Source organism: Gossypium hirsutum, chromosome D05, assembly GCF_007990345.1.
Source record: "Gossypium hirsutum isolate 1008001.06 chromosome D05, Gossypium_hirsutum_v2.1, whole genome shotgun sequence".
Taxonomy (NCBI): domain Eukaryota; kingdom Viridiplantae; phylum Streptophyta; class Magnoliopsida; order Malvales; family Malvaceae; genus Gossypium; species Gossypium hirsutum.
Window position 1 is genome coordinate 10,456,440 of NC_053441.1, and position 12,414 is coordinate 10,468,853.

A 12,414-nucleotide genomic window follows, 5' to 3' on the forward strand; every position below is an offset into this window, starting at 1 on the left:
ATTTTATTTCTCAATATATTTATCAGAGTAGGCTCAATAACTAATCTTCTATATTCTGTAGGTCTATATAAAAATTAATATAATATAAAATATCTGAGTAAAAAAATTATTAAAAGTTTACATAAATACTTAACTTTGGTTGAAATGATAAAATTTAGAAAAAATAAATATTATAGATACGTGACTTAGATTAAATACTGAATTATTTTGATTATTATGTGTGAATTTTTATTGACTATAAAAATATTAAAAACACAATTATAACAATATAACTTAATTACTAAAAATATATTTTTTAATATTTTTCAAACTCAAATGACTTGTTATACGAAACAATCAAATATTTAATATATATAGGAAACTTTATCCATAATAATAAATTAAAAATTATCATTTATTTAAAATATAATCATTTTAAATTAAATCCTCTAGAAGGTGCTGAACAAATTATTCGTGAGGATGCACATTGCACAGGGCGTGGGGCGTCTTCGCCTAGTCACTGTTTCCTACGCTGTGGGCGATAGGAATCCTAATGAGCTTTAAATGGCTACTTGGGCCGTCAAGAGGAATTAGTAAACTTTTAGGACCAAATTCCTTCCAATTTAGTAGTGTTCTTCAAATTGGGTTCATAAGAAAGCCAATGATACAACTTTTGTAAAAGTTTTAAAAATATTTAAACCAAGATTTTTATTACTTTCATTTTCACAATTTATATATTTTTAATTTAGAAAATTTTTAAAATTTAATAACTAATTTAAAATAGGATGTCTAATTGAATTAATTGAGTTGTTTAATTAGTTTTTATGAACAAAACTATGTTAAACTAAACAAAGTTTAGATGGACCCAAAATACTAAATACACGATAAAAAGAAATTATTAGAATTGAGTGACTCGAATCCTTATTTAAATAGAATATAGCGGTAAAGTAAAATAAAAGTAAAATATATATAGAACTACACTTCTTTTATTTTATTTTAGAATAAGATTTTTTAAATCTTATTAAATTCAATCTAATTGATATTGATTAGAATAAGGTATTTCAATCTTACTACACTCCTCCTATTAGAATATGATTTTACAAGCCTATAAATAGACATACTCCACTCCTCTTGTAATCATTCGAATTCGACTTAATGAATTATCTTCTCCTCTACACGTGATCTTTTCCCGAACTGTGTGTTCTTAATTTTTTTTCTTTCTATTTTCTTTGCGATACATTATCATTATCGACGTTATATTTTTTACATAAATTCAATAGTTGGTGTTAACAAAAATAAAACTTTATCTCCATCCAAAATCTAAAATATTCTAAATTTTTATTGATTTTTATATAATATACTTTTAATAAAGTTTCGTCCACTGCATTTTAGGTCCAATGGCTCCCCTCTGACATCTTCATATTCTGAACAATTACATTAGCCTTTTTAACCCTCCATTAGAAAAGGTTACTCATTTAAGTTCTTCGTCCATCAAAGCGTTTTAATCCAGAGATTAAACCAAATTCTGAAAAAGGCATGAAATTGTGGAGGAAGATAAATAAGTGATACGTAAACTGAAGTTCCAAAGGGAGAATCATTTTGTGTCAACTAAAATACTGGCAGTAAAGCGGGGGGATTTTATAGTTTCTATTCGTTTTGCATTTAAAAGAGAATCATTATATTTTGTCTCACCATGTGATATTCATATCAGTTTGCACATGTAGTGATGGTATATCTATTGAAAGCCCCAACTCTACTTAGCTGGCCTGCCCTGCCCTGCCCTTCTCCTTTCCATCTTATGATCTTATCCACTCTCTTAATTCACTACAAATTAAATGCAGTATGCAATGCAGGTTCCTTCCAAGACTTTGCCACCTTGAAGTAATTCATTAAATTGTGAAAATAAGCAGACTGAAAAGTAAGCACCAATTGTCAATTGAGAGAAGCACTGAAAGCGAATCTAAGGATGGCAAATTTATTAGTGGTGCAGCGTAGGCATGCATGCATGCCTGTATTTGAAACACACCCGTATTAAAATCTTGATTTCCAAATTCCAAAACAGACCATAATGTTGTGAAGTTCAAGGCGGTTTCTTTTATTGCACGCGAAAGAAAAGTCAAGTAAACCATACTTGTAATCAACACTAGTGTAAAATGACACCTCACTTTCATGCATTCCTATATATAGAGAGAAATAATAAGCGAGGAGACGGGAAACAGGAAGCAGAAATGAAAGCAAGCAGCTTAGTGGTTTTGGTAGTGTTAGCTTTGCTTTTGTTCAACCAAATTGCAACAGAGGCCAGGTCACATTCCCACCATAGAGGACAACAACAACAACTCAGAAGAAGAAGCGGCGGCGGTGGAAGAACATCTTCAAACTGTGACCCTTTGTTTCAGTTCCTGTTTGGAACCTGCGGTCAATGGCCTTTCTCAACATCTCCCTCTCCCGACAATCCTTTTCTTCCTAGAAGGCCTCCCCCTCCTTTAATATCTCCACCGTTGCCTCCGCCTTTACCACCTCCTGCTCAACCAATTGTTCAACCATCCCCTCCTCCATTACTCCCATCCCCACCACCTGTTGTCTCTGCTCCACCACCTTCATCACCACCCCCCTCCCCTCCACCTCAATCCCCACCACCACCACCTCCACCATTAGTGCCTTCACCACCACCACCATCAATCCCACCACCACCGCTAGTTTTTTCACCTCCTCCGCCTGATGTTATTCCCTCGCCAGTATTCCCATGGCTAAGTCCTCCAGACACCCCATCCCTTCCAGATCTCTCACCACCACCAAACGTTTTCCTTCCACCACCAGAGGAAATTACACCCCCACAACCTGAGTTGACACCAGCACCACCTCTAATCCCTGCATTTTCCCCACTGGCTGATGAATTTACACCAGTTCAGCCCATATTTGATCCTCCAACCAACCCGAACTTACCACCAGGCGATGAATTTACACCAACAACGCCATTTCTGCCCATATTCGCTCCACCAACAGATGAGTTTCAACCAGCACCGCCATTTATGCCTATAGTTTTTCCACCGCCAGCACAAGATCTGCCGCCTGATGTGACTATCCCGGCACCTCTAGTCCCCATATTTTCTTCACCACCTGACCCTCCACAACTTCCATTGTTACCACCAGAACAGCCCTTTACAGATGCACCACCCATTGAGTCAACTGGTCCACCAAATGTCTTTCTGCCACCACAGGTGGTTCCCACAATCCCTGAGATTCCTCAGCAGCCGCTTCCATTTTCATCGACTCCAGCAGCACCAGATACGGGTTTCGTTGATCCAGTGCAGCCAATGTTGTCGCCTCCACAATCTTTCTTGCCACCGTTCCAGCTTCCCTCATCGTTTGATTCGCCACCTTTTAAAAATTAAACTTCCGTCTTATATTACACAGCATTAAATATATGTTTTTAGAATAAGGAGAAGGTAGTTGACGGATGCTTTTCCCTTGTTGAAAAGTTTGACTTGTTTTTATTAGGTTTGCTTTATGCATAGTTTTTCCTGTTTCATGTATAATATTTTGTTTACGTTCAATGGATATAGCAATGCACGGAAAGTTTGATTTAAAGAAGGAAGAACATGAAATCAAGTCCAAGACCTAATAAATTGGTCTAATTTTGTTGAACTAGCTAGTTGTATATTTTATAATTCAACATTAAATTAAATTTATATATTCAGATTGATTATTTCATTAAAAAGTTCAGTTGAATGGTCTGATCTGATTTTTTTATTGATAAATCATCCATCCTTACTAGATTATTTTTAGAAAAATTGACTTGATTATTTATAGAAAATTGATGAAAAATAAATTAGGTTTTAGTCAAGGTGGGAGATAATGTCTTAAGTTCTAAGTTTTATGAGCATTTATTCTAGGTTTAAAAAATCATAAACTTTCTATAAAACTTAAAAATTTTAACTATTTACCAACTAAGCTTATGTCATTAATTTAGTTAAGTACTTAAAAACAGTATCAATTAATTAAATTGACTTGATTTGCCGACTGAGTTTTAGCTCATTTGACATCGGAATTGTTACTTGTACCAACTTAATTTTTAGTGGTGTCGAAAAAGCCCATTTTTGGAGCTGAATTGCTAAATGAGATGGTTAAGTTTGAAAGTGAAAATTCATGTGTCGTTACAATAGTGATAGATTAAATTATTTAGTAAAATTAGAATGAATTGATTGATAATTATAGTATCGGGATTAAATTGCAAACTGAAAAAAATATGAATAAAAATTGAATAAAAGAATAATGGAGGATTAATGTGACAAATAAAACATGGTGATAAAAACAATTTAACCAATGTTTTATTAGCAAATGAGAAAAGGATTTTGGTTCTTCATGCTTTTGCCGATCCAAAATTAACGATCTAGGTGAGTTTTTCCTTTGAAACTTTTGCAGATTTTGCACGTGCGAATCCTACTCTAGCCGACTCATTAATTCATTTTTACTATTATGTAATTTAGTTTAAGATATCATTGTTGAAACTAAGATGAAATAGAAGTTGAATATCATGGATTATAGATAATTATGTGGGTTAGATTAAGATTTGGTAAGTTAAGTAATAAAAATGTTGAACTTAGCGAGAAATTTAGTTAAAATTAATAATAGGGACCAAATTGAGAGAAATTGAAAACTGTTAAAAAGATTATGTTATGAATTGAAAGCTTGAGATCCTTGTATTATATTTATTGAGTCAAGTCTAAATTCGATTGGATAGATTGTGTGATATAAATGTTTCGAGTATTAGAGTAGTAAAGGACTAAATTGAATTAAATGCATTCATGTTTGATTTCATTGAACTATGTTGAATTACGAGATTAGCGATGTGTCTGTAATTGTATTATCAAATGTAGCCAAAGACGATGTCGGAACATCAAAGGCGAAGGGAAAGGAAAAGATGAATGTTGGATAGCTTTTGTGATTTGTGCTTCTATAATTCAATTTCAATTTGCTTTTGTAAATTAATTAGTCATTATAATCAATATGACTATGCATCAAGGTAATTGTATATTTCTCTTACGAATATTTTTGAATAATAGATTCGATTGGTGATATTTGAAATAAATAATGAATTGTTTTGGATGTGATTATGAATATTTGAACATTGATATTATAATGATATATATTACAATAAAGATTATGATGTTAATGTCCCATTAAATGATGCTAGACGTACTTCTAGTATAGTTGGCATGCCATAGGGTCACCATTATAGTGATTTGCTAACCATCGTCGCTAGGCAACCCGAGATGGTAGAATAATCACATATTAAAACTCATCATTGCTGGGCAACCAGGGATGACAGAATAAAATAGTCCTAATTTTAAAGGGATGTGGACTTATTCGATGTATATAGATCCAAGTATTCATTCTATTGTCAATCGTCGAATAATAGGGGCCAAAACGAATAATCACGAGAATTGATACTGAAATGTGAATTTAATAAGAAAGTTGGAAAAATGATATGTTGAGTTAAAGTAGTAAATATTAATGTAATTGATACTTGTTATATATAATTACTTTAGTTTATTCTTAATAAAATATATTTGAATTATATTAGTAGCACTAAGTATTCAATACTCAACGTACAATTTTGTTTATTTATGTGTGCAGGTCTTGGACGAGGTTTTCTGTAAGTTGGAAATTTCAAAGCATTCATTCTCAACAACTCATCTCAAGAATAATTTTGCTACCTCTTTTGTATGTATATACGTGTTTAAGTTGGAATGACATGTACCTAGGTTGTTTTAGTCATGTTGTTTAAATTGCCATTTTGGTATATTGATATTTGGTCTATGAAGTTTTATAAGTTGAATTTTAATCTTTAATTATTAGATAACTATACTAGTTTATATAAGTTTGATTATGAGAAATAGATGGTTAAATGTTGGTGCAGTGGTGATTATGATTTGATGATGTTTGATTATGTTTATATGTGTTAGATTGATGGTGTTACTTTGATTTGAAGATTAGGTACATTTAAGGTGCCATTTGGTTTAGTTTGGACCCTTGAAATGTGCATTTAGGACAAATTTTATCATTGTGTCTCATGACCATAGGAACAAAATTTACCTTATATTTTGACATTCATGCTTAGTGTCTCGAGACTAGAAAATTCTATTTAAGTCTTGAGATAAGCGGTATTCGTCTCGAGACAAGTAAACTTTGAAGCTAAATTAGTTTTGCCTTGATCCCAAGTCTTGAGATAAGAACCTTTTGTCTCGAGACATTCAAACATCAAAGCTAAATTAAGAAAATAGGGGAGACTAGTCTCAAGACCTAACCTCGAGACACCACCTCTAGTGTCTTGAGACATGTTGACATCGAAGCAAAAGTACTTAAAATAAGATAAGGCCTTTTTCTTGAGACAAAATATTGAAATTTGATAGTCAAGTTTGGATTTGAGTCTTAAATCTATGAATGATGATAATTTAAATCCTAAATACTATGAATGCATGTGTGTGGGTATGATTGATGATTTAAATTGGTTTGAATGATAATTATGATTTAAATTTTGTGATTATATAAATGAGATAGCTTGAGTTGGTTCGGTATCGTAATTTAACATCATGTATTTGGGTCCTACAATCAGGTTAGATCTGGGATTTTACATTGCCAATGCAGGAGGATGTGGATTTGAGCGTGTTCAAACGTGTTTTCCTCCTATTTAAATATTAGATAGGGATTATAAATAATTTTAGACATTATATAAAAAAGTCATCTTACATTTTGACATAACATTTGGCTAGTAAGAGTTTCTTTAATTATCGATCTTTATTTTGTAAACATTTTACATTTTCTTTTATCAAATCTATCACTTCTTTTTATGACATCTTATATATTAGATAAATATATTATATATTTTAAAATTATAAAAACACAATAATTCAACTCAATACATCAATAAAAAATAAAATTATCAGTTATTAAATTCAATATTACAAATATTACATGAACCAAATTCAAAACTTATCTATGATAAATTTTTAACAAAAATAACATGTAGCAATAAAATAAAAAAGATTTCATGTTGTGGACTGAATATTAGTTAAATTGATGCTTATATTGTTGTGAGTGTAAAATGAGGTGGATTCGCATGTATAAAAATATTTTTAATTTAAAGATTTAAGGAATTGATATTGGGCCACGCCACTTGTTCGTGTTTCGGCCTAAATGGAGCCATGGTAACCATTAGTTCAAAAAACAATTCAAATGAGAAGGAATTGAGTTCTAGGTTTTGAAGTATTAACAAAAGTTTAATCACTGTTTCCTTTGGCTCCTACTATTGAAGAGACATTCATTTTTTTATTAAACGAATTCAAAAAGAATTATTAAGTGTTAAAAAAATTGTTGATTTAATAACTCTGCATTAGGGAGAAGAAGATGGGTGAATGGAGCCTTGCAAATTTAAAAAGAAAGAAAAAGAAGAAGAAATGGTTTGGATCTCATTTTGTTTAAATTTAAGTGGGTATAAAGTAATGGACGGTTATGGTGAATGGGCAATAAAGTTAAAATTTTATGGATTTGTGATTTATCTATAGTAAAAGTACTGTATCCATATTTTTTATAATTAAATGTAGAATTTGAGATCAATTTTTATTTTCCTGTGGCTGGCCTCGCATTCAGTTTCTTCCCCACTAAATCGAGAATGGAATTACCAGAAGAATGCTGGGAATCAATATTCAGTTTCTTAGAACACCATCGCTACTTCGAGCCTCTTTCTTTAGTCTGCAAAAGATTTCTTTCCATCACCAATCATCTCCGCCGCAGTCTCACCATCACCGACCCTACCCTTGAATCCCTCCCTCATCTCCTCCTCCGCTTTCCCAATCTCACCGCCATCGCTTTTCGTGATTTCCACGGCAATCTCGACTCCGTTCTTTCCCTCATTTCTCAGTCTGGGTTGCCCTTGACCTCCCTCGACGTGTCCTGCCACAAGTGTTTCCCTTTACTGGGTTTGAAATGCTTGGCTTCCAAAATTAGGATTTTGACGGATTTGAATTGCTCCAACATTGGGTCTTTGAAAGACTCTGATTTGATTGAGATCGGGAATTGTTTCCCTTCTCTTGAAGTGGTTGACATTAGCTACCCTGACCATGGATGTGGGTTTTCCCCTAATGGGTCATTGGATTCCAAGAGCTTTTCGGGTTTGGTTACAGATTATGGGATCCTCGGTTTGGCCTCGTCGCTCAGGAGACTGCGCAAGATTGATCTTTCCGGTAATACCTTTATAACCGATCAAGCTCTTGTTAGTTTATCCTCCAATTGTATGTTTTTGACTGAAATTGGGATTCGTGATTGCGATTTCATTACCCAGAACGGGATTGCTTTGGCTATTCGTAAAACTGGTAATTTGAAGTCGATTTTCATGAACGGAATTGGAATTCCTTCTTTAGATGTATGTTTTCTGGATTCCTTTTCCTATGCCAGAAGCTTATGCGAGCTTGATCTCTCCAATTCGTTTATATCCGATGAATTGTTGTGTTTAGTAGCTGAGGCAAACCTTCCGTTAAACAAGCTTGTTCTCTCTCGCTGCTTTTGCTTCACATTTGATGGGATTTATTTTCTCTTGTCCAAGTACCAGTTCCTTGCATACTTGGATCTTGAAGGAGCAAATTTTCTCAATGACGAGTCCATAATAGAATTAGCCAAGTTTTTTGGTAATTTAACCTTTATAAACCTTAGTTTATGCTCTAAGCTTACCAATTCAACCTTGTTCAATCTTACGGGAAACTGTCCATTGCTAACAATTATCAATATGGAGAGAACAAACCTAGGGGTGGAAGCATTTCCAGCTGAAATCGTGGTGAATCCTCGAGTCAAGTCGTTACATTTGGGTTGGAATAACAATTTGAATGATGAATGCATGAAAATGGCTTCCTATGTTTGCCCCAATCTAGAAGTACTCGACGTTACCTACTGCTCGGGTATTACGGAAGAGGGCATCTTGGAAGTTTTGAAGAGTTGTGTGCAGATTAGGTGTTTAGAGATCAGTAGATGCCAGGGCGTTAATAATCTTGAATTGGACTTTGAACTTCCTAAACTAGAGGTTTTGCAGGCAGAGGGGTTGGCAATTAACGATGAGGCATTGGCTTCAATCGGGAAGCGATGTGGGCGCCTATCCCGTCTGAATCTGGAAGGTTGCTTGAATGTGACTGCCAGAGGAGTTGAAGGCGTGATTGTGAACTGCAAAGCATTGAAAGAGATGAACTTGAGATGGTGTAACAATGTGAGTGTAGACATTGTAGCTTGGATGGTGCTTTCAAGGCCATCTTTGAGGAAGATTACCCTGCCATGTGGTTCTGTTCCTACTGCAAACCAGAGGAATTTTTTCCTGCGCCATGGATGTTTAGTTTGTCAAGGCTAGCAGCTTTTCGACACACTCCATTTAAGTTCAGATTTGTGCACAGTTAACATGACGAAACAATGTGATGACTAGAATTGCATCTCATATGAACTAGTCATTTTCTATTTCCGTGTACTTTCTACTGCGTTGCAACTTAACCTAATTGTTTGATACTTTGCATATAAAATATGTTGCTATGATACGTATGTTATAATATATTCATTTCGTTTCAGACTCTGTTTCATTTTATTTGTTTGATTGTTAGTTTGTATATAATATACTCCAAATTCTCCACCTCATCTGATTGCCAACACTTTCCACTTCCCACAACTATCCTTGTATCCAAAAATATTTTTTACCGATTGTAATTTAACCATTATTAACACTCGGTCCTAGTGATACAATAGCTGAATCTCTTATTAACTCATGGAAATTGAGCTGGCTATAGATGGATGAAACCAGCTGTGAAAGCAAAGATATATATAATATCCTGAAAATCTCTCTCGAGTTTCACCCACGGCTTTCCAGGTCGATTTGAAAGGAAATTAGCCCTTTTTGAGTTTTTTCCCGTATGCTTATGTAAGCTACTGCTAATTAACAATGATGATACCCATCTTTTCATTCTTTCAGTCTAAACTAGGTTTATAGTCTGGCTAATAGGTTTAGTGAATCTGAATTAACCCTCTTATGAATTTGATTTTTATTTAGTTAATCGTTTTATACTTTTCATTATATATATTTATTTCAATTAAGCAAAACTAATTATTTATTTTAATGTATGATATTTCAGAAATTATAAATTATTTACACAGGTAAGTCAAAATTACATTTTAATTGTTATTATATTCTTTATGTCCAGTTATCATTTTTTAGAAACCTCATACGAGATATTATCAATTAAATGAACACATGAATTAACTAGTAGAAGTGTTATTTTCTTTTTGTAATAATTGCACACAGATCATTACAAGGCAAAGACATGAAGATGAGATTAATATTGTTTCCTGGTCGAAGGTTTAGAGAGCGGCAGATGATTCGCTTAAAATGTGTATTGTTCACTAAAACACTGTAACATCGAATTTGCTTTAAAAAGGTACTACTACCACGCCAACAACAGAGAATTATTCTTGGGAGTTTAAACATACACAACCAGAACTCCTAGTAGAAGATTCATGTCATCATGCAATAATAAACCATTACCACTCATCTTCGTTACGAGGACATTCCACTGGTTTTGCTTCCAGCGTACCGTCACCATCACTTTCACTTCCAGTTCAACACAAGAGAAACCCACCCCGAGCACCAAAAAACCATTAAGATGAAGCTTTCATGGCAGAACAGATTACGACTATATTGTCAGATTCTTTCTATATCTTCATATATATATATCTTCCTAGATTTCAACTTACAACCCTGAAAAAGCCCAGATAGGTACTTTGCTTCAATGCACCATGCAAAAGGAAAACATAAAAAAGCATCTTGGCACGCACCATCATTAGTTTCGGTTACAAGTCTCTAGAAAGAAACAAAGGATTAAAGTAAATTTTAAGAAACTGCTAATAGGGAGGAACTGGCATTGGCCGTCATATTAAACCAGCATTCTTTACTTATTTGACGTAGTAGCCTTGCTAGTAGTAAGTACCAAGCCCGACTTCCCTTTCCCTTCATTGCCACCAAAACTACTATCAGAACTGAAGAGCTGATCCACGGAGGTCACCACTGCGCATTTCCTCACTGTTTTAGCTTTACCTTTAACCTTCTTTGCCTCTGAAGATGAAGACGAGGTGGAGGGTGATGCCAGAGCTGGCAAAACCGATGGAATTTCGAAGTTGGTCTTGGCTTTCGACCCCCTCAGCCGCCTCGCCGCCGCATCATACGCACGTGCAGCCTCCTCTGCCGTGTCGAACGTGCCTAGCCAGTGCCTGCACCGTCCAACACGATCGCGTATCTCCGCCGACCATCTTCCCCACGGCCTCTTCCTCACACCCCTGTAGCTTTTCTGCACTGAAACACTACTACCGAGGTCTCTCTTGTTCGCCCCGAAACGTTGTGACACCGAAATGAAACCTGGCCTATCGCCATCGCTGCTACGGTTGGATGTAGTGGGGTTGGCCTTGTTACCGAAGAGAACGTGCTGGCCAACCACCACGGCTATCCCATCGAGAACTGGCGGCATTTCTGGACCGGATTCGATCGTGGTTTCAACTGCATTTGCACGATTCTTATCAAAGCCATCAAGTGACAAAACACCAGCGAATTCAGTGCAAACGGGTGGATAGTTTCGCTTGTAAAAATAGGTGGGGGCTATCATTGAGGAACAAGAAGGGAATTGTGAGGAACCCGCGGGGCGATCGCATGGCCAAGACGCTTCAGACGTCTGTGGCGTATCGAAGAACGGAACGGCTTGCAAAGAACGGAAATCTACCATGGCGGGGCTTTGCATTGTAAGAGGTGGAGTAAATGAGCAGACAGATATGTAGAGTTCGATAGGTGTGCGTAACATTAACTACATTTATAGAGGAGAAACAAATTATTATTTAATTAAATTAAAAGAAATTATCTAACCCATTACGTAAATTAAAATTATTTTAATTAAGGGTTTAATAAGATTTGATTTTGGGTTTGGAGATATTGCTGTCAATGTCATTGTCGATGAGACCGTAATCCGTAATATTTACGTTGCCATATCTCTTGCTTGATTACCTATTTTGTTCTTCTATTTCGTTGTAATTTACAACAAATGTATGCTTGAACACCTTTTTTCGTAGAGGACAAAAACGTAACACGACAATCATGAAAATTAAAGTAAGCTTATTTAAGGATATCAGTACATATAAAACAAAAAACAAAAAACAAAAAAACAAACTAGAAGTGTGACTAAAGTTGATTTGATGGAGTGGAAATTAAGAGGTTTAAAAGGTCAAAAATAGCCCTAAGCCCTAATTCAATCTCTAGTTTCTGGTCGGGGAGTAAATAGACGAGGGTCATGATTGTGAATGAAGTAAAGATGATGGGCAATCCAGAATTTGGGGAGAAATTATGGAGTGTAATAGGGTATTTAATGT

The 12,414-nt window shown here is 34.9% G+C and overlaps 3 protein-coding genes across 3 annotated transcripts; 2 read left to right on the plus strand and 1 right to left on the minus strand.

The window, feature by feature from the left end:
* The first annotated feature begins 2,132 nt into the window (after window positions 1-2,132).
* LOC107902756 (leucine-rich repeat extensin-like protein 3) lies at window positions 2,133-3,371 on the plus strand. The gene has a single exon (XM_016828879.2). It carries the CDS (start codon window positions 2,133-2,135, stop codon window positions 3,369-3,371), a length of 1,239 nt encoding a protein of 412 aa, XP_016684368.2.
* A 3,944-nt stretch (window positions 3,372-7,315) lies between these two features.
* On the plus strand, window positions 7,316-9,581 carry LOC107906432 (F-box/LRR-repeat protein 2). The gene has a single exon (XM_016833414.2). It carries the CDS (start codon window positions 7,652-7,654, stop codon window positions 9,368-9,370), a length of 1,719 nt encoding a protein of 572 aa, XP_016688903.1. The 5' UTR covers window positions 7,316-7,651; the 3' UTR covers window positions 9,371-9,581.
* Window positions 9,582-10,293: 712 nt separating this feature from the next.
* LOC107902757 (ethylene-responsive transcription factor ERF084) lies at window positions 10,294-11,815 on the minus strand. The gene has a single exon (XM_016828880.2). The coding sequence runs from the start codon at window positions 11,790-11,792 to the stop codon at window positions 10,953-10,955; it is 840 nt and encodes a 279-aa protein (XP_016684369.2). The 5' UTR covers window positions 11,793-11,815; the 3' UTR covers window positions 10,294-10,952.
* Between the last annotated feature and the right edge of the window lie 599 nt (window positions 11,816-12,414).

Coding starts and splice junctions, on each gene's coding strand:
- LOC107902756 (XM_016828879.2), top strand. CDS start 2,133: ATGACACCTCACTTTCATGCATTCCTATATATAGAGAGAAATAATAAG.
- LOC107902757 (XM_016828880.2), bottom strand. CDS start 11,792: ATGCAAAGCCCCGCCATGGTAGATTTCCGTTCTTTGCAAGCCGTTCCG.
- LOC107906432 (XM_016833414.2), top strand. CDS start 7,652: ATGGAATTACCAGAAGAATGCTGGGAATCAATATTCAGTTTCTTAGAA.